Here is a 25401-nt window from a genome sequence, read left to right as displayed (position 1 = left end):
TCCTCTGGAAAACACCTTTGTCCTAAAGTTCAGGCTGATAAAATGACTCTCAAGCATCCCGATGGGAACAGGGGTAATTTGACCCCCCAAGAGAAGCGTGGCTTGGGGCGCAGCTTCGTTTTGGGGTGACGGGGAGGAAAGGCGGGAGGCTGCTTTCTATTTTTATTCTTATTATTTTTACTTGGTTTTCATTTCTTCTCCGGAGTCTCAAGTTGGGCCGGCTGCAATATGAAGAAAGGAGCCCTGAAAGCCGGTGAATGAAGAGCTCGCAGGATCCTCGGAATAATGGGTGCAGCATGGCAAACATGTTTATAAAACAGCAAAACCTCCCAAATCATGCACGCCTATTTCTCTCCTGTCTGGAGTTTCCAAGGGAGAGAGAGCCTAAACGAGCACGGAGGAGAAATGTGTTTTTCAACACGACTTAAATACTAAAAGGGAAAAGCCTTCGGGGAAAAAGAAAAAAAGAAAAAAAAAGGGGGGGGAAAAAGCGCAACAAACAACAAAACAGAGAAGGCATTCTTGACTTCAAGCACCTCTCCCTTAAAATTGAAGGATGCTCCCTAACCCAAATCGACACCCTTATTTTAATTGCCAGGAGAGTGAGAAGCACCCTCTGCTAGCAGGCTATGAATTCACATTTTTAAACATCTTTTTTTTACATTTTTACAATCATTAACAGCGATAATAGCTTCTTGTGAGAAACAAATGCACAAAAGCCCATGTGTAAATGCAAAGGGACCGACAGACGGTAGAGCAAACATCAGGGTTCTTCCTTTAGGTACCTGCTGAGGAAATACACTCTGATTTTAACCTCTAAAATTAAAAGGGGGGTGAGGCGCGGTGTTTATGCTGATTGGAGACAAATACACAGAGCTTTCCAGCTCATCTTCACCAGCTGTTTTTCCTTCATTCCTAGCATCTTCCAGCAAATGTACCTCCCAGCCCCTCCCAGGAGACGGGATTTTTGGATTTTTGGCAGGAGCGGCTTTTTGAGAGGGGGTGGTACCGCGGTTGGTGCCCTCGGCTGCAGGTGCGGCCACCCCCGGGGTGCCCAGGTGGGACAATGTCCCCGTCGCGGGGATGGTGGCGGGGACTCAGCCGGCCCTGCACTGCAGCTCTTCCTCCCGGCACCCTCTCCATGCGGACAGCAGCCGCTGGGCTTCTCCCTCAGCTGAGCACAAATTCACCTTAAAAACAAATAATAGGTCTGTAGGTCTGTTTTATTACCTTTTCTTAAAAAAAAAAAAAAAAAAATCGTTTGTTTTTGCGTGTTTATTTAGTGGGGTTTTTTTTCTCTTTTTAAAAGGAAGCTCCTTATACAAGTGATTTCACGTCCTGGTCCGACAACGCTTGACAAAGTTCAGGGATATTAGCGGCAAGTCCCTGACTGCCGCTCTGCTCTTTGCATACCAACCACAGCACACTTCCTTGGGATAAAAAATGCTAAACTAAACACAGTTTATTTAGTAAGAGCCAGCAGATTTCTGTCACGATGCAGGCAAGGCTCGGCATCTATCTTGGTTTGTAGGTATACACATGTGGTGCTCTTCCACCCCAAGCTCTCCATCGGAGTGCTGTGAAAGAGAAAAGATATTCGTATTTTTTAAATTATAGGACCCATTTTACAGGCAGCGATAAGTCAAAGCAAACTGTAGCCGAATTCTTGTAGGAAGGGTCATGCGTGGGCGGATTTGTCCTATTAATAGGACACAGGAAGAGCCGGGAGAGCAAACGCCTGCCCTGAGCACAGCGTGGGATGTTATTTGAGGTAATAGATTGAGAGCAGACACGAAATCAGCGCTTTGTGGATGTTCAAACGCGTCGTTATTTCGCGCTAAATAACATCTTAAAGACGCTCCCCCGGGTTTTCTGCTGGAAGGATGCGGGATTATTTGGAAGCATTTAAAACTGAGAGAAAAAAAAAAACTGTATCCAGACGACAGCTCCCCGTGGGAAGCTAATCAACATTATAGACAGTAAACATTCTACTGTTAAGGGCTACTTTGCCGCAATTGGTTTTAAATCATAAACATATAAATACAGGAAATAATTCTGAGACCACATCGGAGTTTACCTGGAAATGACAGGAAAGCAACAGAGTATTCCCGAAACTGTCAGTACCTTTCAGGGAAGCCTGTTGATGCTGAAGGACTGATAGTGGGCAGAAAAAAAAACCAAACAAAAATCCCGAAACAAACAAATTCACAAAAAACCCCCACACAACAAGCAAACAAAATCTAGGACACCTCCCGAGCCCCAGTGTCGCCGCGTTTAGGAGGAAACACACAATACGTTTCTAAAAATCCCGCTCGCCTAATTGTTGCTATTGTGGTTAAAATATTGGCTGACACCGCACTAAAGGTCTCAGTAAGTTACAGACGATCTCAGACGTACGGAACATTTAAAACATGACCCTGCCGATTTAAGAACTAAGTATTTTAGGTAAAAAGGACTCTGATAGCGATTCATTTTCCCTAATTAGGAATTAATGGGTTTTTAAAAGATTTTTTTTACAAAAGTGACTTCACAGAACAAGATTTCAGTATTTTTGCTTGTATTGACCTTCCTCTTCACAAGCAGTAAAAATGTAGATTTCAGGAGGTGCTGGATTTTTGGATGGTTGTATTTTATTATTTTATTTTATTTTATGTTGAGCTTTTATTGTTGTTTGCTTTTGTTTTTCAGTATCCACTTTGTATCCACGTTTATTACATTAGTCCATTACTAAAAAATTCCAGAAGAAACAAAAACAAACCCAAAACTATGGAGGGGACGAGTAGGGCCTTACTGTACATTTTTAATTAACGGAAAGACAAAATTTCTATTGACTTAGGGTGGAAGGGAACGGGGCCCTGTGAGAACCACGACAGGAGTCAGGTGTATTTTCCTTTCTCTCCTCAGCCTCAGGGACGAGGGGGCAATGCCGCACCCCCGCCCATCCCGGGGCAGGGCTGCTCCGGCCCAAGGGACACGGAGAGGCTCACGAAACTCTCCGGGATCCCTCCCCACGTCCCCACGGATCCCCGCCTTTGCACAGGGAGGGCACACGAGTGCCAGGCGGCTGCTGCCCTGCTCCAAGGATCGGCGCGGCAGCGGGAGCCAGAACCAAGCCAGGGGCTTGGCAAATATTCCCTTCCAAAGAGCAGCGAAAAGGGATTACACTGAATTATCAAGTACAATATTTAGCTTCCATTCACGCTTCAAAAAAATTACTTTAATAATCCATTAACTGCTATTATGACCAGTGTTACTTATTCATCACTGCTCCGTGAAAGTTATTATTTATTTGAAAATTCTTTGCGATTTCCAGTTGCTCTCCACATAGCATGCACTACTTGAAGAAAGCAAGAGGGCTCTCAAATAGGAAAACGCAGAGTTAGTCCCTCATTTTGCAAGACGGAGATGCCACTGGGGCTACTAATTTTATTTTTAATACAAAGAAAATTATTTTCCTCCGTGCTGAGCACCTATTTTTTTTATTTTCCTCCTTACTATTACCGTGGATTTCTCTGGCAGGTGCTGGGTGCCGAAGCCTTAGGAGAAAACGGGCTACCTTTTGACAAAGGCCCAACTATGGACTTAACAAGCAATAAACCCTACGATGTCGTTTCAATCCCAAATTCACTGTACCACGCTCAAAGGATGCCGTAAACAATGTGAGCAGTACAGAAACATTGTAAAAAAAAAAAAAAAAAAAAAAAGAATTTTTTTTTTTTTTAAAAAGGGCTCTCATAACCGAAAAATACTTTTAGGATATGTGACAGTCTGGAGCAGGACTCGTCTGCTCCGTGGGGAAGCAGAGCCAGCGCGCACCGACTGCCGGGCTGTGAGTGCCGCTGCCCCGCGGGGGATGCTGAGAACCAAAATCGCCACGGGGGAGAGCCGAGCGTGTCCCCGAGTCCCACCAGTTATTTTTATCCACGTCCGGCCTTTCCAAGCCATCAGATATTCGCTGCGATAGAAAAGCACCCTCGGAACTCAGCCGGGCTCGCAGGGACACACGGAGCCCGCCACCGGGAGCGAGCTGGGCTGTGACATCGGGCCCCACGCTGCCTGCCCTGACCGTAAATTAGCAACAAAAAGAGTTAACTACCTAAACCCGAAATATTGCCGAGATCTCAGTAAAGCAAAGAAAGAAAATTTAAAAGTAACAAAAATATACCCCCAAATACCAGCTTAGGACAGGCGGGCAGCAGCACAGCTCTGCTGGCTCCCGGAGACCGAGCTGCTGCTGCTTGGATTACCCTCCGGACGCTCCAACCACGAATGGAAGGAACCTTGCTTTTTTTGTTGTTGCTTTGGATCTTTTTTGTTGTTGTTGATTTGGGTTTTTAGTTTGCTTTTTATTTATTTGATTGTTTTCCCCCCTTCAATTTCCCTTCTTTTTTCTGTACGAAGCAGCAACCCCGACCCTGTGCACTAGGCCTTGCAGAATCTCCCAAAACAGTTTAATAAACGGTAAACCCGGGATTGAGATATTCTGATTGGCATTTATTATAAAATATATAAAGTACATATTATGTGTTTATATGCGCATGTATAAATATATATCTAAGCTCCCCCCGGCCTTTTTCAATACATCGGGAAAAACTCAGACTCGAGGTAATGCAAAGTCAGTAACAGGAGCAGCTTTTCTCGGCTCTGTCTGACAGGCTTTGTCTCTATGTCTGCGTCAGACAGCGCTCAGTCTAAACCAGCCGGATTAATCAGGACGATCCCCGGGTGATCCCGAGCAGCGTGACAAACCGCAGTGCTAAAATATGCCCGTGCCACTCTCTGCGGACACCTCGGGGCTGTTTTACGGTGCCACATCCCCGGTTATCCCTCTGCTCGCGAATGCCGGCCGGGGCGCTGGATGCGGGAATTAAAATCCACCATCGCACCCGGAGAAAGTTTTAAATGCCAGGATTCACTGTCCTCTTCACGAACCGCTCAAAAAAAAAAAAAAAAAAAAAAAAAAAAATCAGGTGTAGTGATACGCTCTCATGTTAAAATTGTGAACAATCGGTATGGTTTTCTTAAAAGGGCTAGTATGATTTCAGCAACCTTGTCTTTGGAATACACTTCGGGGGCCCGGATGACGTGCTCGGTACTCGGGAGGGAAAGGACAGACGGGGACGCTGTGGATGTTCTATTTAGGGGAATTTTTGTTCAATCCAAGGACAGGAGCCCCGGGGGGCAGCAGGCGGTCCCTGCACACAGCACCAGGCAGACAGCCTCGCCATTTTACACAGCCACCGCTCCTGCGCATTAAACGGGACAGCGGAGGACGGGCTGGGATCACGTCCAGCAGCGGCACAAGCCTTAATCCGGGGCCGCGGAGGAGCCAAGAAACCCCCGGAGGGGCATGCGAGCAGACGGAGCCCTGCGCCCACCGCGCCCCTTCAGCGCTGCTTCCAGAGAGCCCAAGATTTACAAAAAAAGGGAGGAGAGCCGGCGAACTCTTCCAGTTTGTGTTTCCACGCACGGCCCTCCAAGCGAACACGAAGGGGCGATCGAAAGGAAGATGTCTGAAGGTGCTGCCCCCCACGGCGGAGAGGGCTCTGCGCCTTGCCAGCCGAGGTCCCGCTGCCCGGTACCCGTCTCGCGCCCTCCCAGCCGTGCCAGCTTGCTCGGCCCGCAGGGAAGGGCGGGCTAAGGGCGGCGGGGGCGGTAGCTGAGGACGCCTGCCTGCGGGGGGAGCCCAGAGAAAATGGAGGCAGGCGGGATCGTATCGCTGAGTGGTTGCATGGCGGCAGCGGGGCGGTCCGAGCTTCATACTGAGGGGGAGCGAGTGAGCTTCCCCCGCCCGTCTGGGCTTAACCGGGACACGACAGCGACACACCGCCCGATGCTGCCCGGGCTCCGGACACCGCTCGGCTCCTCCAGGCGGCCCTGGGGCCATTCCAGAACGTTCCCCGCGCGCGGGCTCTGCCAGCCCGGCATGGCGGGCCGAGGCCGCCCCCTGCTGCTCTCACGCAGAGGTCGCGGCCCTCAGAGCTGCCGGGACAGTAAAACATGTAAAAATTAGTAATTCTGTGGGGAAAACGTCATTTTTTAACGCTTGGCATCCTGCAGCATATACGCCTACCCCCGCCTCTTCCCCCCCCTCCTTCTCCGCCCACCTGCTGAGTGTATAATTTGTGTCAGGATTTTCTCAATTTTTTAATTTAGCAATGTAAATTGAAATTGCAGAGTGGCCAAGTAAAATGAAGGTTGAGTTAAACTCAGCTGACCAGTGCAATGCAGTTTCTTTTCCCATTTTTTTCCTTTAAAAGTACGTGCCCATTTTATCACCCCTTTATGGTGGTTTATGGTTCCTTTAAATGGCCCTGAATATCAGATCGCAAATGCTGAAAAAATGTAAATCCGGTTTGTCTAATCTGGAGTTTAAAATATTCTTGTGATGTCAGAAAGTGATGGCTTATAAAATATTTTCATTTAATTAGGAAGTGCTAAGAGGATTTCTGCAAGGAAAAAAAATAAAGGCAAGGAAGCTCAGTTTGAATTATTTATGTGCTATGAACTATCATGATTGCTGCTGCAGCTTTTCAAGTACAAAAATCCAGGATTTGCTCGCTTTTCATTTTTAGAACATAATTCTTTAATTATTCAGGCATGCAAATGACTGTGAACAGGGATTAATTATGCAGGTAATCAAGGTTTTGTTCTGCGTTTACTTTTGAAAAGCAGATTGGCTGATACTATGTACAGTGTTGCTGACAGTAGGCTGGTGCACTGAAATACTCCTGTAAGGTATGATAGCAGTTTGGGATTTCATGGAAGTAGAAGGGGTAGAGGTGAATTGTGTTCCTCAGCTTATGCACAGCCTTGCATAAGCTAAGGAACACAATTCTTGCCGTATGTCTTGCTATCCTGTGAGAGAGAATTATCTCCTTCCATAGGACCAAGTGTTCATCATCTCCTTTCTTCTCACAGAATCATAGAATATTCAAAGTTGAAAGGGACCCCCAAGAATCGAGTCCAACCTCTTGCCCTGCACAGACACCCCAACAAACCCACCCTGTGCATCCCTGAGAGCGGTGTCCAAACGCTCCCGCAGCTCTGGCAGCCTTGGGGCCGTGACCATTCCCTGGGGAGCCTGGGCAGTGCCCAACACCCTCTGGGGGAAGAACCTTTCCCTGATCTCCAGTCTGACCCTCCCCTGACCCAGCTCTAGCTGTTTCAAGGGTCTCTTACAAGCTGTTGATCACTTCAGTGCTTCTGGCTTTAAGGCATGTCAAGTTAGAAAGCCAAGATTTGAGGATTGGCCTGCTTTGGATGCTGCTTAATTATGAGTCCCTTTTGATCATTTTGGAAATAAAGCCATAGTCTACACAAGGCTTTTTTGGTGTCGGAGCAGCTGGATCTGCAGAAGTAAGGAGTAATATTATCTTATTCGTTGCCCAAGGAGAATTATCTTATTCAGAAAATGAGACTGTTTTTTATACGTCAGAGGAATATTTTCAAATGTTAGGACAAGAGTGAAGGGTCTGTGGAATGGGGCAGCCTGAGTCTTTTGGAGGCCTCATGACTCATTTTATCTTCCTCCCTCCCCAGAACTCCCATTCCATTGCAGTCTTTTGAGGCACCTTCTGGGCAGCAGGGAGAAGGCCACAACATTAAAAAGGTTATTTTATTTCAGACTGACAAAAATGTGCTACAGTGTCCACCTCATACACAGAGCAGCTAACAAAACCTTTTAGCTTCTCCCTGCCAAAATAGTTTCCTCAGGCAGCTTTCAATAGCCACTCCTTAAAGCAGGAGGGAAAAAAGCCTCAAACACTAATCCTCACCAACTACACTGCTGGTAGATAGCCAAAAGGAGAAATGGACCTCTTACTTGCTTTGAAGTTTTACTTTTTTGACTCACTGATGAGAGTGGTAGCTAAGCAGCAGCAGTGTAGTGGCTGTGACAATGTCAGAAGGAGAAGATGGGGTTGGAGGATGCTGATACAGCAGGGGAAAAGTCTGCATGCTTGATATCCAGTTACATTCAGTTAGATGAATATCACAATGCAATTAATTACACAGAAAATGCTACAGGAGATATTTATAGCAAATACAAATTTACTCCTTGCAAATAGGAGTAACCTCAAAGAATGGAAATAGTAGTGCTCATATTGATCACTATTGGCATTAGCATTGGGATAGTGGGGTTTAGCCAGCTTGAAGGAAGACCCCTTGTTATGAACAAAACATAAAAGTTCAAGCTCCTTTTTTGTTCTGAAGTTCTGCAATGTAAGAAAAATAATTGCTGAGCAGAGGAACATGAATAAAAAAAGTCATGACTATAGAATGTGCAAACTTGCATGTTCTGGTGACATGTACTTAAGAAAAAAAAGGTGGGCTGAGAGAAAGAGACAAATTGAACTCACAAAAAAAAATCTGATTCACTCCCTTATTTTGTCCTATGATTAAATGTGAACATGGAGAAAAAGCCCATGCACACAAAGGAGTCAGCACTTAATAATGGGATTATGACGCTAAGGAATCATATAATATTCAGCTTTCAGGGGTATTATATAATGTCTGGCTTTCAGGGCGGTTTACAGGTGATTTACAGAGTGCTCACCCTCAGGACATGCCAGCCATGGGGTTGGATGCTTCACTGTACTGCCACTGATGAACCCATCATGGTGCAAACCCGCTGTAGGTTCCCTGGTGTTGGTGGGACTGCTGCAGAAACTTCCTGCCTAGGAACAGGGTGGGGGGATCAGACATCTCGTCATTGCCCTTAGTTCGGTTTCTCAGAGCATTGTTTGCCACTTCCAGCTTTAGGTGAATGGAAGAAGAAAGGGCAAGGAGACGGTCCTCAATTGTATAGAGTGAACAGCAACAGATGGAAAAGTAGGAGGCAAATTAATTTTCCCTTCCCTTTCTGGATATCTGTCTGTATTTAATTATCCTGGGATTTTATAGCTGTCAACTGATGGATGCGCAGCCTACCAGTGCCTGCTGGCTAATCCACTTTGGGGCTATATTAGATTGGTTGAAAATGACTGGATTAGAATAATATTCTGCTGTAACATTAAAAAATAATGGGATAATGAGGAAGTTTACGGAAAAAATATTATTGGTGTCAATAGAAGAAACTGAGTGTCAATTTCCAAGAGGTAGATCTGAGTTTCAGTAACATTAGTGCAACAACAGAGAGAGTTAGGCTTGTTCATATGAGACTGAGAATTACATAAAAGGAAAAAAAAAAAGACTGAAAAATGAGAAAATAAATAGGATATATGGTCTGGTGGTTTGGTAGGAAACCAAAGACAGGATGTTAAATTATGTGTGGTCAGTAGCATCTTTAAGACCCAGATGTAGGACATAAAGAGTGGTAAAACAATAAAAATTGGAAGAAGAGAAATAGAAATTCACAGACCTCTCAAAAGAAATACAAGGGAGTTCCTTTAAATTAATCCATGAGGTTTACACAGGTGAAGATATGCCTTAAGTCATGAGAATTCCTACTGTGTGTGAAGTTATTTAATGATTCATGCTCAAACAAATCACCACCAAAACCCAGAATGGTCCATAAAACTGAGTGTGTTTTGAAACTCTGTGTCCAGTTCCTTGCTCTTACTTGTGAATAAAGGTTTACTCTTAAAGCACTGATTTGGAATGGAGTAAAATGAGAGATTCTCTGTATATGTTAAGGTCTAAGGAAGCTTGGTTTAATATGTATGGTTTTTTACTTTTTTGTGCTTAGTGCAACACACACACAGTGGGCCTTTTGGCAGAAGTGTGAAAATTGTTTCTGCACCAGCACTATGCTTTTGTCATCCTTAATTCTTTCCTTCAATATATGTCTACATGCCAGTATCACCATTATCTTGTTTGAATTGAGCATTATGCATTTTCTCTAAGTAACTGGGAAAGAAAAGTATTTTTTTCATCCAAACTGTTTGCAAACTGAGAAATGAATAGAATAGAATAGAATAGAATAGAATAGAATAGAATAGAATAGAATAGAATAGAATATTTTCAATTGGAAAGGAGCCGCAAAAATCATCTAGTCTAACTACCTGACCACTTCAGGGCTGACCAAAAGTTAAAACATGTTATAATTGTCCAATGTCTTAAAGTCTGGGTTTGATCATTGATCATCTCTCTAGAAAGGGTTTTCCAGTGTCTTGGAAACTCCAATGCTTTCAGGAATGACAGGTAAATTATTTTTTTAGTATCTTAAGGGAGTAGAAGTAGCCACAGAAATCAGAGTCCTTGTACTTTCAAAAAGCACCCTGTACAAACCAAGAGTGATTCAGGAGTATCAGGAGATCTCATAAAATACATGGGTTGTCTTCAATAAAGTAACCCTGATCTCCTGGCTGGTTTCTCCCCATGGGAGGAAGTGGTAATTTTCCCTTGTTTCACCCATATTAGTAATTAAACAGATAATTTATGGAAGACCTCTTAGGTGAGAATATCAACAGCTTAATTGCCTGTAATGAGCAACAACTGATGCAGTCACTGGCATTCACAGATGCTTTCTGTAGCAGTGCCTTCATTACAAATTGTGCTGAAGTGACCAATACCCTGCCCTTTATGTAGAAAAGTGTTAACAATTTTCTCAGTAATAACACCAAAACATTAATGTTGCTTTTTGCAAGCCATGAACGCAAAGGCCTAGGTCACGGGTTTGGTGTTTGGCAAAACTAGCTCACACATCCAAAGACTGTGGAATATTTTTATCCTTTTGCTTTTTTATCACTTCTGTCATATCACCCAAACCTAGTGCCACCTGTTTACTTTCCCCAATATTGATACTCCTGCTGATATCCTGCTTTTCTAGCTCAGATTCTTCATTCCTTCAAGCCTGTAGAGAGGGAGCTGGCAGGAAAGTCTCCATCTCCTTGCTGAGGCAGGAGGCACTGTGATGGAAGTGACTGCCAATCATTTAGTAATGCAGTGATTCAGTGCAGACTGTGACTCAGGCATGTCAAATTCAGCATCCTCAGCCTTCCTGAAGTCATGACAAACCACAGGAACAATGATGAGCTGAAGTAATCTGTGACAAAGAATCAGAAGGCAGAAGGCACCCACTTGCCTGTTGTTTGATTTCTATGGTTGTGTTGTTTTACTGCATTATCAGCAGTGTCACTTGACAGACTAACAATGTAATACACTTTAAATGGCTGAGCTGGAGCTGAGATGCATTGGTCTGTCAGCATCTAACAGGAAGACCAGAAAAGCCAGTTGAAGGGGAGGTAGTGTTCTAATTTCAAAAAGGGAGCTCTAGCCATGGAAATTGTAAAAGAAACAGCATCTTGTGGATTCTAGAAATACTAGATTTTCTGTTAGATTACACTCCTGAACCCAGATTTCCTTTTGATTTTCAAAATATAGTTGTTGATTTACAACAAATTCCTAGAAATACCAAGAAATGCTGTATTTCCTCTATATATTTAATACAATGATTCGTTTTATCAAAGTGCTTGATTTTTTTTGTTTCAGAATCTTTCTTTCCTTTACTCCTATTTCAGTTAACTCCTATTTCCTCCAGTCCTCTTTACTTTATTTGCTGATTCTCTTCTGCACACCATTTTTCTCTTATATCACCGTTCTTCAATTCTACCTTCCATTTTCTGTTCTCTTGCAGACCCTGTTTCTTGGCCAGTATGTAAGCAGAAATAATAGCCACCCTTAAAGCACTCTAAATATTTATTGTCCTAATCTGATTCTTCCAAAACATATAATTATACTACATATTGAAAATAGATTGTTCTGTGTTATGACAGGAATAAAAGTAAGATTTTTTAACAGGGCAAGCTTTCCAAGACCTGACACAGTGCTGTTCTAAAAAGACAAGTTTTGATTTTCACATTACAAAGGAGAAGTACCCATACAGCAATATGGTAGTTGGAAGGAAACTTCTAGGAAATTGCTTTTCTTAGTTCTTAATTGCCAAAAGTCAGGGGATGCCTTAAGCCAAAAGAGGTTTTATATGTATGTTTTGGTTTTTTTTCTCCCTACATTCATGCCTCATGTGGAAGATGCTGTCCATGGGCCATTGCTCATGAATCAATCCAAGTTAAGAGTTTTGAAAAGAAGAAGAAATGTAGTGAAAAGATACATTAAAAAGACAGTTAGCCAAGAGACTGTATTTAATCAAGGCAATAAATATGTTCTCACTTTATGGCTCATGGAGGCTCCACAGACAATTCATAACAATCAACTGGAGTTTGAAAGGTCCCAAATAGCAAAGGGCAAAAGATTATTTTAGCTGTGGCATGCACATGAACAAGTCCAGAATGACTCTGTGAATAAAGCTTTTGGTCACTTTAGAGGGAATAATTAACGCAGTATAAAATAATTTGTTCACTCTGCACCTAGAGACCCCAGGGACAATGTGAATTACTGAGGAACATTCCCAAGAGTGATATTGGGTTGGAGCTATGCTCTGCATTTGGAAGAATGTTGGGAATTAATAATTTACATTCAGTAATCAGAAATTTTAGTTCAGTTATGTGAAGCACACAAAGCTAGGCTCCAATTTTCTAGCCCTCATACGAACTTGTAGCAAAAAGTCATTGTCTGCACCCAGAGAATGAAAAAATTAATTGATACGCTGGGATGAGACATGTTCATCCTACAGGAACTCTTTGTACATCCTCAAAGATTCTTCAATTCTTCCCTTTTCTGAAAGCACAGGTAGGGGTGTGCAGGTACAAGCACAGTAGCACCTATTCTGAGTTCCTTCCTTCTTTTAAAAAAGCAGAAAGATAAATTGATTCTAGAAACTACAGAGAACTGAAGACTTGCTATGGCAAGGCCATGGCTGAAGATGCTCCATAACTGGTCTCAGCTCTGTACTTGACTTGTTTTGCTCTCAGGAGTGGTGGGCATGGCAGGAGCCAGCACCTGCCAGCCCAGTGTCCTACAGGGCTGCTTTGGGATGCTCCCTTAGGTGACTGTCCACATCCTGGCAGCTTTCAGGCAGATACTCAGTGTGGGGAGAGGCAGGCACTGTGGTGGCCACACAATGATTTCAGATAAACATGGGATTGTGGAATAGTTTGGATTAGAAGGGACATTTAAGGGTGACCTAGCCCAAACCCAGACCAAGAGTGCAGGTTTCATGCCAGAAAGGTTTAATGAGGAATCTCCTCCTCTTTTGGGCCCTTGCTCAGGGAGCCTGTGTGTGGAATCTCACCTGTGCTTGGTTTGGAAAGCATTTTTTAATGATTTTTATAACACATGTGAGGCATGTAAGGGCTGCATCCAAGCAATCTGCAGAGAACTTTCAGCCCCAAAGGAGGTGATGAAAGAGTAGAGGCTGTCAACACCATGTGAGATTTAAACCCCGATTTCTACAGATATCTTGTACTGAGTTTAAGGAGACACTGGAGTCAAGCAAAGAGTTAAATCTGTAAAGTGAAGTATGTACTTTTAAACATTTCATAAATTGCTTGTAACTGCACAAAATACCGCAGGGTGCATGTGAGCACCCCCACATGAAGCTGAATTGCAGCCAGATAAAATATGCTGCAGCTTTTGCTGATAATCCTGATGAAAGAGAGGCTTATTGTAATAGAAAGAAAATGTAGGGAAGATGTGTAGATAAGTGACCATTCTAAGTCAGTGACCTGGGGGAGGACATGATGCAAACATTATTTGATGAGTCATTGGAAGCTGTAAAGGGAAGAGTGGCAAACCTTTTCAGATAATTTGCAAAGTCTAGTCATTACATATATACATATATATATATATATATAAAGTTAATATATCCCATTCTGCTTTGTCATAGAACTCCTAGAACTGCAGCATGACAACACAGCTAGGTGAGCCAAACCCTAGTACACAGAGACAATGATTAAAATATCCATGTACAGAGGCAATGATTAAAATATCCATAAATATCCAATGATTAAAATATCCATTATTTTTAGATAATTTCCTAAGTCTGGCTATTACATATATATATAAAGTTAATATATCCCATTCTGCTTTGTCATAGAACTCCTAGAACTCCAGCATGACAACACAGCTAGGTGAGCCAAACCCTGATACACAGAGGCAATGATTAAAATATCCATGTAAAAGAGACAAATGTTCTGGAAAACAGATGAAGGATGAATGAAGAGTAAACTTCATTGGGCACATCCTTATAAAACTACTCCCTAGAAGTCATCTTCACCTGAAAACCTCTTTACTGGGGCATTTATTTTTGATTTAAGACACTAGAAATATTTCTAACTTCTAAGTAGCAGCCTATGAATGGACATTTTTTTCCATTGACTTTACTGTAGCTGTAAATAAATTGCAGACTCTACTCAGTAAGAGCAATAGATGTTTTTAAATAGTGGCTGGTGGAAAAGACAGCAAGCTAAACAAACCAATGTTCTCATGTTTATGTTGGCAGCATTAATATCATCAATCCTGTGCTTTCAAAAATAATGTCTGGACTCTCCCTCCCCCCAGTTCCATTATTAGATTTACTTTAAAAATCAGGATAATTTTAAATATTGCAATTCTAGATATGCTTGGTTTTCTTAGAAGGCCATAGTTTCTGTGAGCAGTGGAAAAAAAAATCCCATTTAGGAGTTTTTCTTGGCATCTCACATGTATGGAATAAAATAATCCAGAGGTTTTCGTTTGTCATTTTAAAACATCAAGCATTGGAAGGCATGTGATTAGCTTTTGAAATCTAGAAATAATGTACTGTCAGATGTATATAAATACAGATCATCAGAGTAATTTTTAAAAACAACCATGCATAAAATTGAGAGATGATATTTTTTATTCCAAACAGGAGCGTTCATATTCACACAGATTTATCTCAAAATAGTAAGCAGTATACAATAAAACAAATTAATAATTTCAATATGAATAAAGCCCATAAAGTCCTTTATTTTTATGAAGAGATGGTTATCAAGTCTGTTAATGAGTTATTCTTAGGAGAAAAATGAATGTTTAAAGGCTCAATTACAAGATAACGAATATGACCTAAGCATAGGTCTGCAATTACAGAGTTTCTTACTGGTTGCTGAAATAAATGGGATATTTTCTTGATATGAGAGGGGAAAAAATATACTCTTACATCTGCACTATTTGCCTTTCAGGATGTTTCCCTGACAGGAGACTGCACCAGGTAGCAAGACACAAATAGGCATTTTGACTTTAGACCTGAGATTTCTGGAAAGTGTAGTTTAGAAATCAGAAAGAAAAAAAAAAAAAAAAAAAAAAAAAAAAAAAAAAAAACACCAAAACAGCAAAAACACAGGGTTTTTTTTTCTCTTTTATAGATGGTTATTTGCAATTATTGGAATGACAAAGTTTTTGGTTTTGCAATTAATGAATCTACAAGATTTTGTATTTGCATTTAGTGAAAATGCAAGATTTTTGTGTGGTTACATGCAGTGATGCTGTTCTGGTCTGGGGGCAATCACATTTCTGATGACAGAAATGCATTTAAGCATATATCTGAGAGATTATAAGCAATGCCTTTGAAAGCAGTAAGATGAATTGCTAAAGGAGATTCACATGATTAAGCTGTATCACCAGTGATGTAATGACAAATGAAAAAAGAGGTAAGCTCAGCCATGTTGTGGTCAAGCCAGTGGTAAGTGAGTAATTTCCACACTGCTCAAATTAGAAGCAAGTACATTTTCTCTCAGTGTGTAGCAATGAAGCCAGAACATGAGTGGATGGAGATGAGGCAGTGTAAGTGGAAACCTCCTGATACCTTGGAGCTCCAAATGTTGATGTCTGGCTCGATTGGAGGAGAGAACCATTGTCACATTTTATTTGTCAATTAATGCTCCTTCCCCCTTATATTTCTCTTGCTTACTCTTACTGAGGCGCCCTGTCTTACAATGAAAAGTTCATCTCTGGAGGGTTACCTGAGGAAGGACTCCAAAGGACCCTGCAACTCTAGACTCACAATCTCTTACATACAATATCAAAACCAATATCTGGTAAGGGGACAGCTGCAGTGGTGAAAAACCTACAGCAGGTTTGTAAAAATCTTGTATTTACAGGGTTCCCAGACAAGGGAAGGAGTGATGAATCTGACTCCATGTTCTTAGGAGGAAAATAAAAATAATTTATTATTAAATAAATTATTATTTTAAATAATTTATTAAAGATACTATATTATATTAAAGAATACTATACTATACTAAAGAATACAGAAAGGGTACTTACAGAAGGCTAAAAGATACTGAAGAAAAGCTTGTGACTCTTTCCAGAGCCTCAACACAGCTGGCACTGATTGGCCAATGAGTGAAAACATACAAGAATCCAATGAAACAATTCACCTGTTGGATAAACAATCTCCAAACACATTCCAAAGCAGCAAAACACAGGAGAAGCAAATGAGATAATTATTGTTTTCCTTTTTCTCTGAGGCTTCTCAGCTTCCCAGGAGAAGAATCCTGGGCAAGGGGATTTTTCCAGAAATATGATGGCGACACTGGTAGACTTTTCTCTTTGTCAATTAAAGGGTAGGAAGGTTTCTGTCATAATTCTGCTAAGAAGCAATCTTCCCTTGATAGAAGCATTGATAGAAGAGTGCCATGCTCCATATCTGCAAGCTCATCTCCAAATTTGGCACTGTGGCCACTTTGGCCTCACACTGAGATGCTGCCCTGGTGACAAACACTCTGTGGGTCTCACTGTCTCTGAGCCAAGGGGAATATGTTGCTTGCCTCAATGAGATTTCAAGGTCTAAATAGGAATAAAGGAATAAAGGAATAAACATGCCTGTTTATTAATAATATTTCTCTTTTTATTTGCAACCATATGTTATTGCTCACCTTCCTTTTTAACTTCCCAACCTTCTTCTGCAGAGAATTTTTCAAAGTAATGCAGTCAACAAAGAACCCTGTGATGCAAACTGTAGTTCTTAGATGTGTTTGAGATATACAGTGATGCAATTTCACTGGGACAGAACATCAGGCCAAACACACAGAAGAGTTAGAGCTTTAGTCTTAGGCTGAGTATCAATGCTTATTGGTTTGCAACTCAGAAGCTAAAAGGCATTTTGCACTGGATAGAGAAGATGTTAGGAAGAAAAAACTGCTTAACAATGTGCAGCTTCCCTTGTAATATTTACAAAAATTGCAGCACTCAATAGGCAGGCAAAACAGAATTAGTATATCACATAAAACTATTCAGTCCCTTAGCTTTTGAAAGATGATTTTAAAGGTTAAGTGTAATCTGACCCCACCATGGTGTCTTTTGTAGTCATCTTTCAAAACCACAGATAACTGAAAATGTGTTTGCCCATCTAGACATGTCTGAGAATATAATAAGAAAATAGGAATGAGCATGTAAATCTCAGCAAAAATCACTTCCGAGTTCTGATTTTTCCTTTTGTTGCATCATATGTAGTTGTAGGGCTTAGAGACTTGCTGATTATAGATTAAATTACTAATCTAAAATTATTTTATCTTGATTCCAGTAGAAATCTTGCTAAACTCAGTATTTAGTTTGCATTCATTTGTTATAAGGCTTCTTTAGTAGGTCTACCTTAGGCAAATCATGGACTTTGGTTCAATTATGATGTCTCACTGTATTATTTGAAGCATGGAATGAAAGTTATTCACAGAACTTTAGAATCTACAGTCTCCAACCTTAAGTCTCTGAATTGCTGCCTTGATTAGAAATGTGCAAAGGCTCCTTTCATTGGACATTTGCTTCATGAGGACCGGGGAGAATGTTTGTTTCTGCAAGATAGGATGAAAGGACTTGCTGCATGAAATACAGCCTAGAGATAACTGCTCTGGGTGTTCCTCTAAACTCCTGGATGCAAACTCCATCTCCTCTGGTCAAGCTAGATGCTTTCTGAAACACTTTCAGAAGAAGTCAGAAGGCATCTCACCATGCTTTATGAAGGTGAAAGGAATTTTGACAGCACAGTGGTTGAAAGCAGACTCACAGAATCAAAGGTCTCATGTCTAAAAGGAACCTGGATATTTTTAGCCTGTGGTAGGATCCTGTACTACTAAATTTCTGTAGATGATTATATAACCTGACCTTAAATCTTGGCAATATTTGCCATTAATGGCAATATTTGCCATTAATTTTGTGTAAATGCTACTCAAGTCCATTAATCACAAGTACAATTCCTTACCTTGCTGTCTTTGCAATGTGTTTTTGCACATTTGAAGACTATTACACTCTCCCTGCTCAGTTTGTGTTTCTGTAAAATAAAGCAACACAACCTTTCCTCATGGATCCTGTATTTCATTGTTGTAGTGGATCATCTTCCTGTTGTTCACCTCTGGGTCATCTCTAGCTGGTCTGTGTACTTACTGAAGTTCACTACCCAGAATACAATTTCATACATGAGTCTGGACTTCCTACTGCTGCAGAGTAACAGAACATGTCATGTTCATTCCCATACAACATTCCTGTTTATTCATAGTATTTCTCCTTTTTTGCAACATATGTTATTGCTCATATTCCTTTTTAACTGCCCAACTTTCTTCTGCAGAGAATTTTTCAAAGTAATGCAGTCAACAATGTAAGAAATCAGTTCATGAAGAACAGAAGAAAGAATTTAAAATTATATTAAATCCAGTGCAACAAAGCCAGGAAAGCTTCAGTTATCAAGGGAGGAGTTTGTGAGAAAGTCTGTAAATTCCATTTCATGCTGCTATAAAGATGTGTACAGTACCTCTGCTTGAACACTGACTCTGAGCTTGGATGAGACGAGTAAATAGAAATTTTCAAGCCAGAATTTACCTGTATATATGAAACACCTGAAAAAACTGAGCATGGACAACTCTGTAACTTATTAATCAAATTTGCTGTCTGCTAAACTGGTGGAAGCTTAACAAGCTTGGGAATTACAGGAAGACTGATAGCTTGAGAAAGTGGAACGTATTCCAGGTTATGAGATGTAAAAGAGAGGAAAGAAAAAGAGGGAAGGAACTGAGATGAAAGCCAGTGGTGATCAAAGATGTGCCCAGATGCTCTTTTGCACAATATCAAGTGAGAGAAGAACTAAGAGGGCAGTGGACAGGTCAGTTACTATGTAAGAAGAGATACAAACCTGGACTATGGTGAAGGTTTTATTGCCATTAAGTCATGCTATTGCCATTAAGTCATTACCATGCCTGATGCACATGCCAAAAGCATAATCTTTTACCAGTTTGGTACTCTTCTGCTGAATCAAAGCTCAAAGACCCGATGATTGAGAACACATCTCAGCATCAGAAGCTCACTGAAGGACATCCCAAGCCAGAAAAAACTCTGGCATCAGAGAGTGTGTTTGGTTGTCTCTTAGAAAGAAGGGATATCATAGACATAGGAAGCAGGTGGGTAAATGCAGTAGTGTGATTTAAGAAAAGATTTCATGTACAAAAGCATGGTAACACATGTACAAAATATTAAAGACTACTAGTATGTGCATATGCTTAATGTGTACATTTGTTAAGAATGTGCATGAATTGTGTGTAAAATCCTGATCAGATGCAAGATACCTATCTTTGTGTGCTTCTTTTTTTTTCATTTTTCTTCTTTTAGTTCTTTTTCTCTCTTTCTTTTTTAGTCCCATATTCTCTGGGTGTTTCCCCATAGGAATGATTTTGTGCAATTGTTTTGTCAGTGATAGATGGGGCCTTCATCTACAACTACAATAGTGGAGCAACAGTGCCAGAGAGTGGCTGGCTGGGATAAATGCAGCTGGATTTGCCTTGTAGTTAAGCCTTTGGGACTTAGAACAAGGACACAGAATCATAGAATATGCTGAGCTGGAAGGGAACCCAAGGATTGTCGAAGTCCAGCTCCTGGTCCAGTGGTTGATCCGGGCAGTACAGGAAGAAGAGGAAGGCATGTAAAGTGGCCTGTCACAGAGTAATTATCTATTCTGTCTGCATTCCCTAGAAATTTCATGCGATTTACTCTGATTTTGTACACTATTCTTGGAAAAATGCTGGGAAAGATGATATGAGCTCTGACCAACAGTTCCTTTCCCTTTGGTCCTGCTTGCTCATACTTCCATTTACAGAGTTGCACAGGCTGCAAGCTGTTCCCATACTGTGGAGATTGCTCCTCCTGCTTGGGCAGAGCTCCTTGTTCACGAAAACATGTAAGCCCCAGGTCAGACAAACAGCACTGTGTCCCTTGTGGCACATCCTGGAATAAATGGGACCCGTGCATGGGCCAGTGACTTTGATTCCCATCATCTTCATTTTCCAAAGAGATGCACGCCTAGGTTGCCCTCGAGTGCCTGCACCTGATAGTTACCTCCTGTCGTCCAAGCTTTCACAGCCTGACAGGAGACTTCTGAAGGGCACTTGGATTCTCCTCCCTAGGTGAAGGAAAAGGCTCTCCAGTTGGAGTGGGGGTAAATGCATTTGTGATGGATTGGGAAAGCTGAAGCTCAATAGGGCTTTGAAATATTTTACCACAGGAGCCACTTTATCAGAAGGCTGTGGGGACGTGTGGGAAAGGTGTAGTGACCAGCAGCAGTGTGTGTAGGTGACCTTTGCTTTGGCATGTTTTGGAGGTGTGAATGTTGAGCTTTGTCAGCAGAAAGTGCAAGAGAAACTGAATTACTGAATTTTTTATTGACTATATCTCCTACTATGCCAGTTATTTTGGATGACTAATAAATAAGAATTGTGTACTAGAAGACCATTCAGCAAATGATTTCAACCCACATCTACCAATGCTTTTCTATTTAGGAATATTACCTTGCATCCAGAAAGTATTTTAGCATTATTAAGGTGGTATTTGTTTAAAGTAATTCAACAGGCTTTATATATTTTGCACATAAAGTAATCAGGTGAATCTCTGAATACTAATGTGAATGAGAATTAAGCATTTTAATATTCTACTGAGGTTTTTTCCTTAAATCACAGAATTATTAAGCTTCATTAAATCTTCTTATCCTCAGCCTAAGTTTTCAGGAATAGTCAAACTGATATCTGAAGGTAAGAAAATATATCATTTTCCCTCAGTCTAGGATCTTCAAATCAATTAGGTGAAGATAAAAGCAGAGTAAGGGTCAAAAATACAGAAATTTTGCCCTTTAAATCATGCTACAACCTCGTTTAGTTTCTGTTATTGAAACTTCTTGGGTTTTCATGAAGTTTGCAGAAGCGAGTGGGGTGTGCTAGCCTGATTGTCATTGAGGAGACTGAGACAATGTGAGTTGTATTCCCATATCCGTGGGGTTTGCGACAAAACAGGCACGAGGTGTCTGTACAGGAGACCTGTGACAACAAATAGCTGCCATGCGGAGCCCCTCGCTCCTCCTAACCTCCCTGGGCAGTGAATGCCCAGTTCCTGCTCACGGCCTCACACACGGCCAGGCGTGGGTGCGGAGCAGACCTGAAAGAGCAGGCTGGATTTGTGCTCGGGTGCGGGGGCAAAGGGAAGCAGCTCACGGGCAGCTCCCAGGCGCGGCGCTCCTGCAGACCGGGGGGACCGGGCTGTACATCCCGGCAGCGCCGGGGCTCCCGAGCGCATCCCGGCCCCACGGGATGGAGCCGCTCCGCACACCCCGGGCCCGCAGCACCGCCGCAGGGTGGCGCTGTGACCCCGCGGGACCGCCCGGGGCCGCCTCCGCCGGGCCGGGGCAGCGCTGCGGACAGACAGACGGGGCAGCGCTGCGGACAGACAGACGGGCACATCCCTGGGGCAGCGCTCCGGACAGACAGACGGGGCACATCCCTGGGGCAGCGCTCCGGACAGACAGACGGGGTACATCCCCGGGGCAGCGCTCCGGACAGACAGACGGGCAGTGGTCCGGACAGACAGACCGCCGGGGCACATCCCCGGGGCAGCGCTCCGGACAGACAGACGGGGCAGCGCTCCGGACAGACAGACGGGGCACATCCCCGGGGCAGCGCTCCGGACAGACAGACGGGGCACATCCCTAGGCTGCATCCCCGCGGCACCCGCCCGCTCCCGGCCCTGCCGCCCATCTCGTCCCGCCCCGCAGGAAACATCTTTCTGTACCTCGCTCCTCCCGCCACCGCATCCTCGCGACTATCATGAGTGACACATAACACTTCTTTTCCAAAAAGTTTCAAAATCCGGCAAAAAGATTCACAGGTGGCGGGTGGTGGTGGGGCTGTATCGTGAATGAGTTTTTGGTGTTGGTCGAAGAGTTTGGGAGGCAGCTGTGGGTAAAGATAGGAGGCTGTCCGAGACATGGTTCTGCAAAAGTGAAATATAGAATCAAAGTGTGATGGAATATTCTGAGTTGAAAGGGCCCCACAAGGATCCTCAAAGTCCAACCCATGGACTTGCACAGGACAGTCCCAAGAATGGCACCATGTGCCTGGGATTCCTGTGATTCTGTGAAACACGGCCTCATCTTACCAAACACTGCTCAAAAAATAATGGGGGTGAAGAACAAAATAATCCTTATGTTGGGTCCGGAAAAAAAAAAATAATAAATGACATTTAAATACAAGGAAATGAATGTGAAGGGAAGACTCGGCAATTTGAAAGGACAAATTGTCTGTAGTTGAGTATTGATGACAGTGTAGCCGAGCGGACTGGAGAAGAGCTGGCTGCCTCCGAGAGCCGGAGTGCTGATTATTAAAGAATGAGACTGAGGAATGCGGGGGGAAAGAGCCAAACCGGTCCGCAGCAGAGGAATCGGAGCTGGCGGTGCCCTGGGAAGTCTCGGCCGCCTTCGTCGCTACCGGGGGACTTGCCCTGAGCCCCCCATCTCCAGCACGGCCCTTCTCTGTCCCGCTTCGCTTCCAGGGACTGGCCTGGGGTCTCTGCCCCGTTCCTGTGGGCACAGTGGGTGATGACAAGGTGCGGGCAGCCTTTACTGCGGCAGTCTGAATGTGACCTGCGATTTCACACTGCGCCTCTTCACCCACGGCAGCCTGGCTGGCCTTTAAAAAAATCCTTTGTTTTCTCGGTCAGGATAGATACTTTTTACCATAAAGTTCTATGTTCAGCCTCTTCTGCTTGCTTGTCACTGCCTGCTTTCCTTTCAGGCTTTCCTGGTGTGTGTTTGGCCGATTCTCTCTGAGAGATGCCTAGAGCCATCTGTGCTGACTGTTGCTACACGTATATGAATGTGTGTGTAGGAGAGGGCAGAGGTGCACGAGTTTTTCCGTATCTGTGTAGCTCCCTGCAGCCCACAGACTTGCATCGGAGTGCTATTTAAGCGTGCATATGCATGCAGATCTGTGCCTCCGGACAGGCACACATTGTGTAGTAGACTGGAACAGATAATTCCGCAAAATGCAGGAATAAATGGAGCAGCTCAGAAATCAGGGAGGAAGAAAAACAGAAAAAAAAAAAAAAAAAAACCAGAGAGGAAGAAATGAAAGGAAAAAACCCCAAAAATCAGAAAGAAAAGGAAGCCTTGCTTCATTGTTAGTGTCTGAACACAAAGTGAGGTTTTGTCCCACCGATTAATCTCTCTAGGAGCAGCAAACTGACTATCCTAAGCTAGTATTACAAGCTAAGTGTATCAGTTGCTCAAAGGAGGAAGCATATTCTCTTACTGCGGAAAATGATATCAAATTTGGTGGCAGACATTTGTGTCCAGCAGGGTCAAATGGCCGAAGAAGTAGTCTGGACACATGTTGCTTTTTATGATACAGCTGCCAGCAAGTGGGGATTAAAGCCTGCCTCTGTTTGTTTAAAAAGGGAAAAAAAAAAAAAAAAAAAAAAAAAAAAAAAAAAAAAAAAAAAGACGAAGAAAAAATTAGAAAAGTTTAACAGTTTCTTTTGTGAAGTCCGTACATTGCAAATCCAGCCGCGTTACCATACTAAAGGAAATGAAAAAATGCTTCGGTTTGAGAGGACGAGTCCTTTATTTCCCTTATTGAATACGTTTCATGTGTTTTCCCCAACACCCCGGCTTAAGGACATGCCTTTTGAAACACAAACACACGCACAGCTCGCACACGCACACACAGATAAGATATGTATTAGATCCTGACACATGCGGGGTGGAGGGAAGAGCGGGAGAGAGAGAGAGAGAGAGAGAGAGAGAGAGAGAGAAAGAGAAAGAGAGATCCTCCTACCTGGAGCCATAGATTGCAAGATACGTAGTGTTACCTGAGGAAGTCAGAACAAGTAAAAACAGATTGAACTTCAGGGCTCTATGAGGCAGTTGATCAAGATCAGTGCTTGCTCATTCTCTCCCTCAGACTGTCTGTCTTGGGGTTTTGTTTTACTGTTTTGAGCAGCCCTTTCCGTTTTTTCTTCCTCTTTAGCTTTAATATCGGAGCCGGTTTCGGTCACCATGGCTCTGGGAAGAGCTGCCTATCTGCGCGGAGTTGACTTTTTGCAGCTCGGCCGGCTTTGCTCCTGGGTAGCTTCAGCAATGCTCTTGACTGGGATTTAATCGACAAGATCAGTTCGGCTTTTTGTGCAATTTTTATGGCTCAGTCCATTTTCTAGATCATGCACAGAAACTTTCGGAAGTGGATTTTCTACGTGTTTCTATGCTTTGGAGTCATCTATGTCAAACTAGGGTAAGTCCTTCTGCACGACAAATCTCCTTGCCTTTTGGGTCACGTTAAGTGCAGAGTTGGGAGCAAAATACTGCAGAGGAGCTAAAAAAAAAAAAAGAAAGAAAAAAAAAGAAAAAAAAGGAAAAGATGTGAATATTGTTTCTCTCTCCGCCTGCGGGTGTCCCAGCGCCGGCAGCCCCCCGAAGCACGGCTGTCCCGTCTCCCCGGTCCCGGGCCGGGGCGCTCCGCCCGCCCCGAGCCTGCAGGGAGCCGCTCGCTGGTGATGACGGATCCTTTTATTTTGTACTGCTTAAGCGAACTTAAATATTATCTCTGGCTTACAGTACCCTCGGAGGAAAAAAAAAAATAAAGAAAAAGAAAAAGCAGCCTGACAGAGTTAACTCAGGCGCTGCTGCTGGGACAATAGAGCAGGGCTGAGGTATTAGGCGAAAGGGGCGGGAGGAGGGAAATCCCTGCTCTGAACCTGCGCTCAGGGATTTGGTTTATGCAGGCCTAGACACAATTTGCGTTTCTATCCATCACAAGGACGTGTTGAAATTAACTTGACAACTGGTCCGGCTGCCTCTGCTCTGGGGCTCCCGGGAAGCCGAGCGGGCTCGGGCGCAGGGACCGGCCCGGGGCCCTGCAGGGTGCGGCGGGGGCTCCGGGGAGCCCGCTGTTTGCTCCACGCTGTTTGATCACCGCAATCGGTGCACGCGATTATTTTGGCTGCCAAGTTTCGCCCTCTTTCCCTCTGTCTCTCCCCCCAGTGCCTGTATGCCCTTATTAATATTGCTCGTCGCAGTAGGCTGACTTGAGTTGAATTTCCACATTCCTGAGCCCCAGCCGAGTCCTTACCTGTCGAACTACAAACTCTTTAAAGATCCTGTCTTTGCGGGATTTTTTATGCTTTTTTTTTTTAATGATCAAGAATACTTAAGGTGAGTTGCAATCCAAAAACGCTCGCTCCCCACCTTGAAATCAATACGGGGAAGCCAAAGGGCAGCTCCCAGAGGCAGGAGAACGGGAGAAT

General features: G+C 43.2%; 1 protein-coding gene across 1 annotated transcript in view; it reads left to right on the top strand.

Annotated features, from left to right (window-relative positions):
- The first annotated feature begins 24318 nt into the window (after positions 1-24318).
- WNT7B (Wnt family member 7B) overlaps positions 24319-25401 on the top strand; it is a 90174-nt gene continuing 89091 nt past the window's right edge. Inside the window, exon 1 of the mRNA XM_058023449.1 lies at positions 24319-24389. Within this exon, the coding sequence (XP_057879432.1) occupies positions 24319-24389 (71 nt within the window). The remainder of the gene's footprint in view (positions 24390-25401) is intronic.

The sequence above is a fragment of the Melospiza georgiana genome, chromosome 4 (genome assembly GCF_028018845.1).
Source record: "Melospiza georgiana isolate bMelGeo1 chromosome 4, bMelGeo1.pri, whole genome shotgun sequence".
Lineage (NCBI taxonomy): Eukaryota > Metazoa > Chordata > Aves > Passeriformes > Passerellidae > Melospiza > Melospiza georgiana.
The sequence above is the reverse complement of the archived record's forward strand: the minus strand, read 5'-3'. Positions and strand labels throughout refer to the sequence as shown.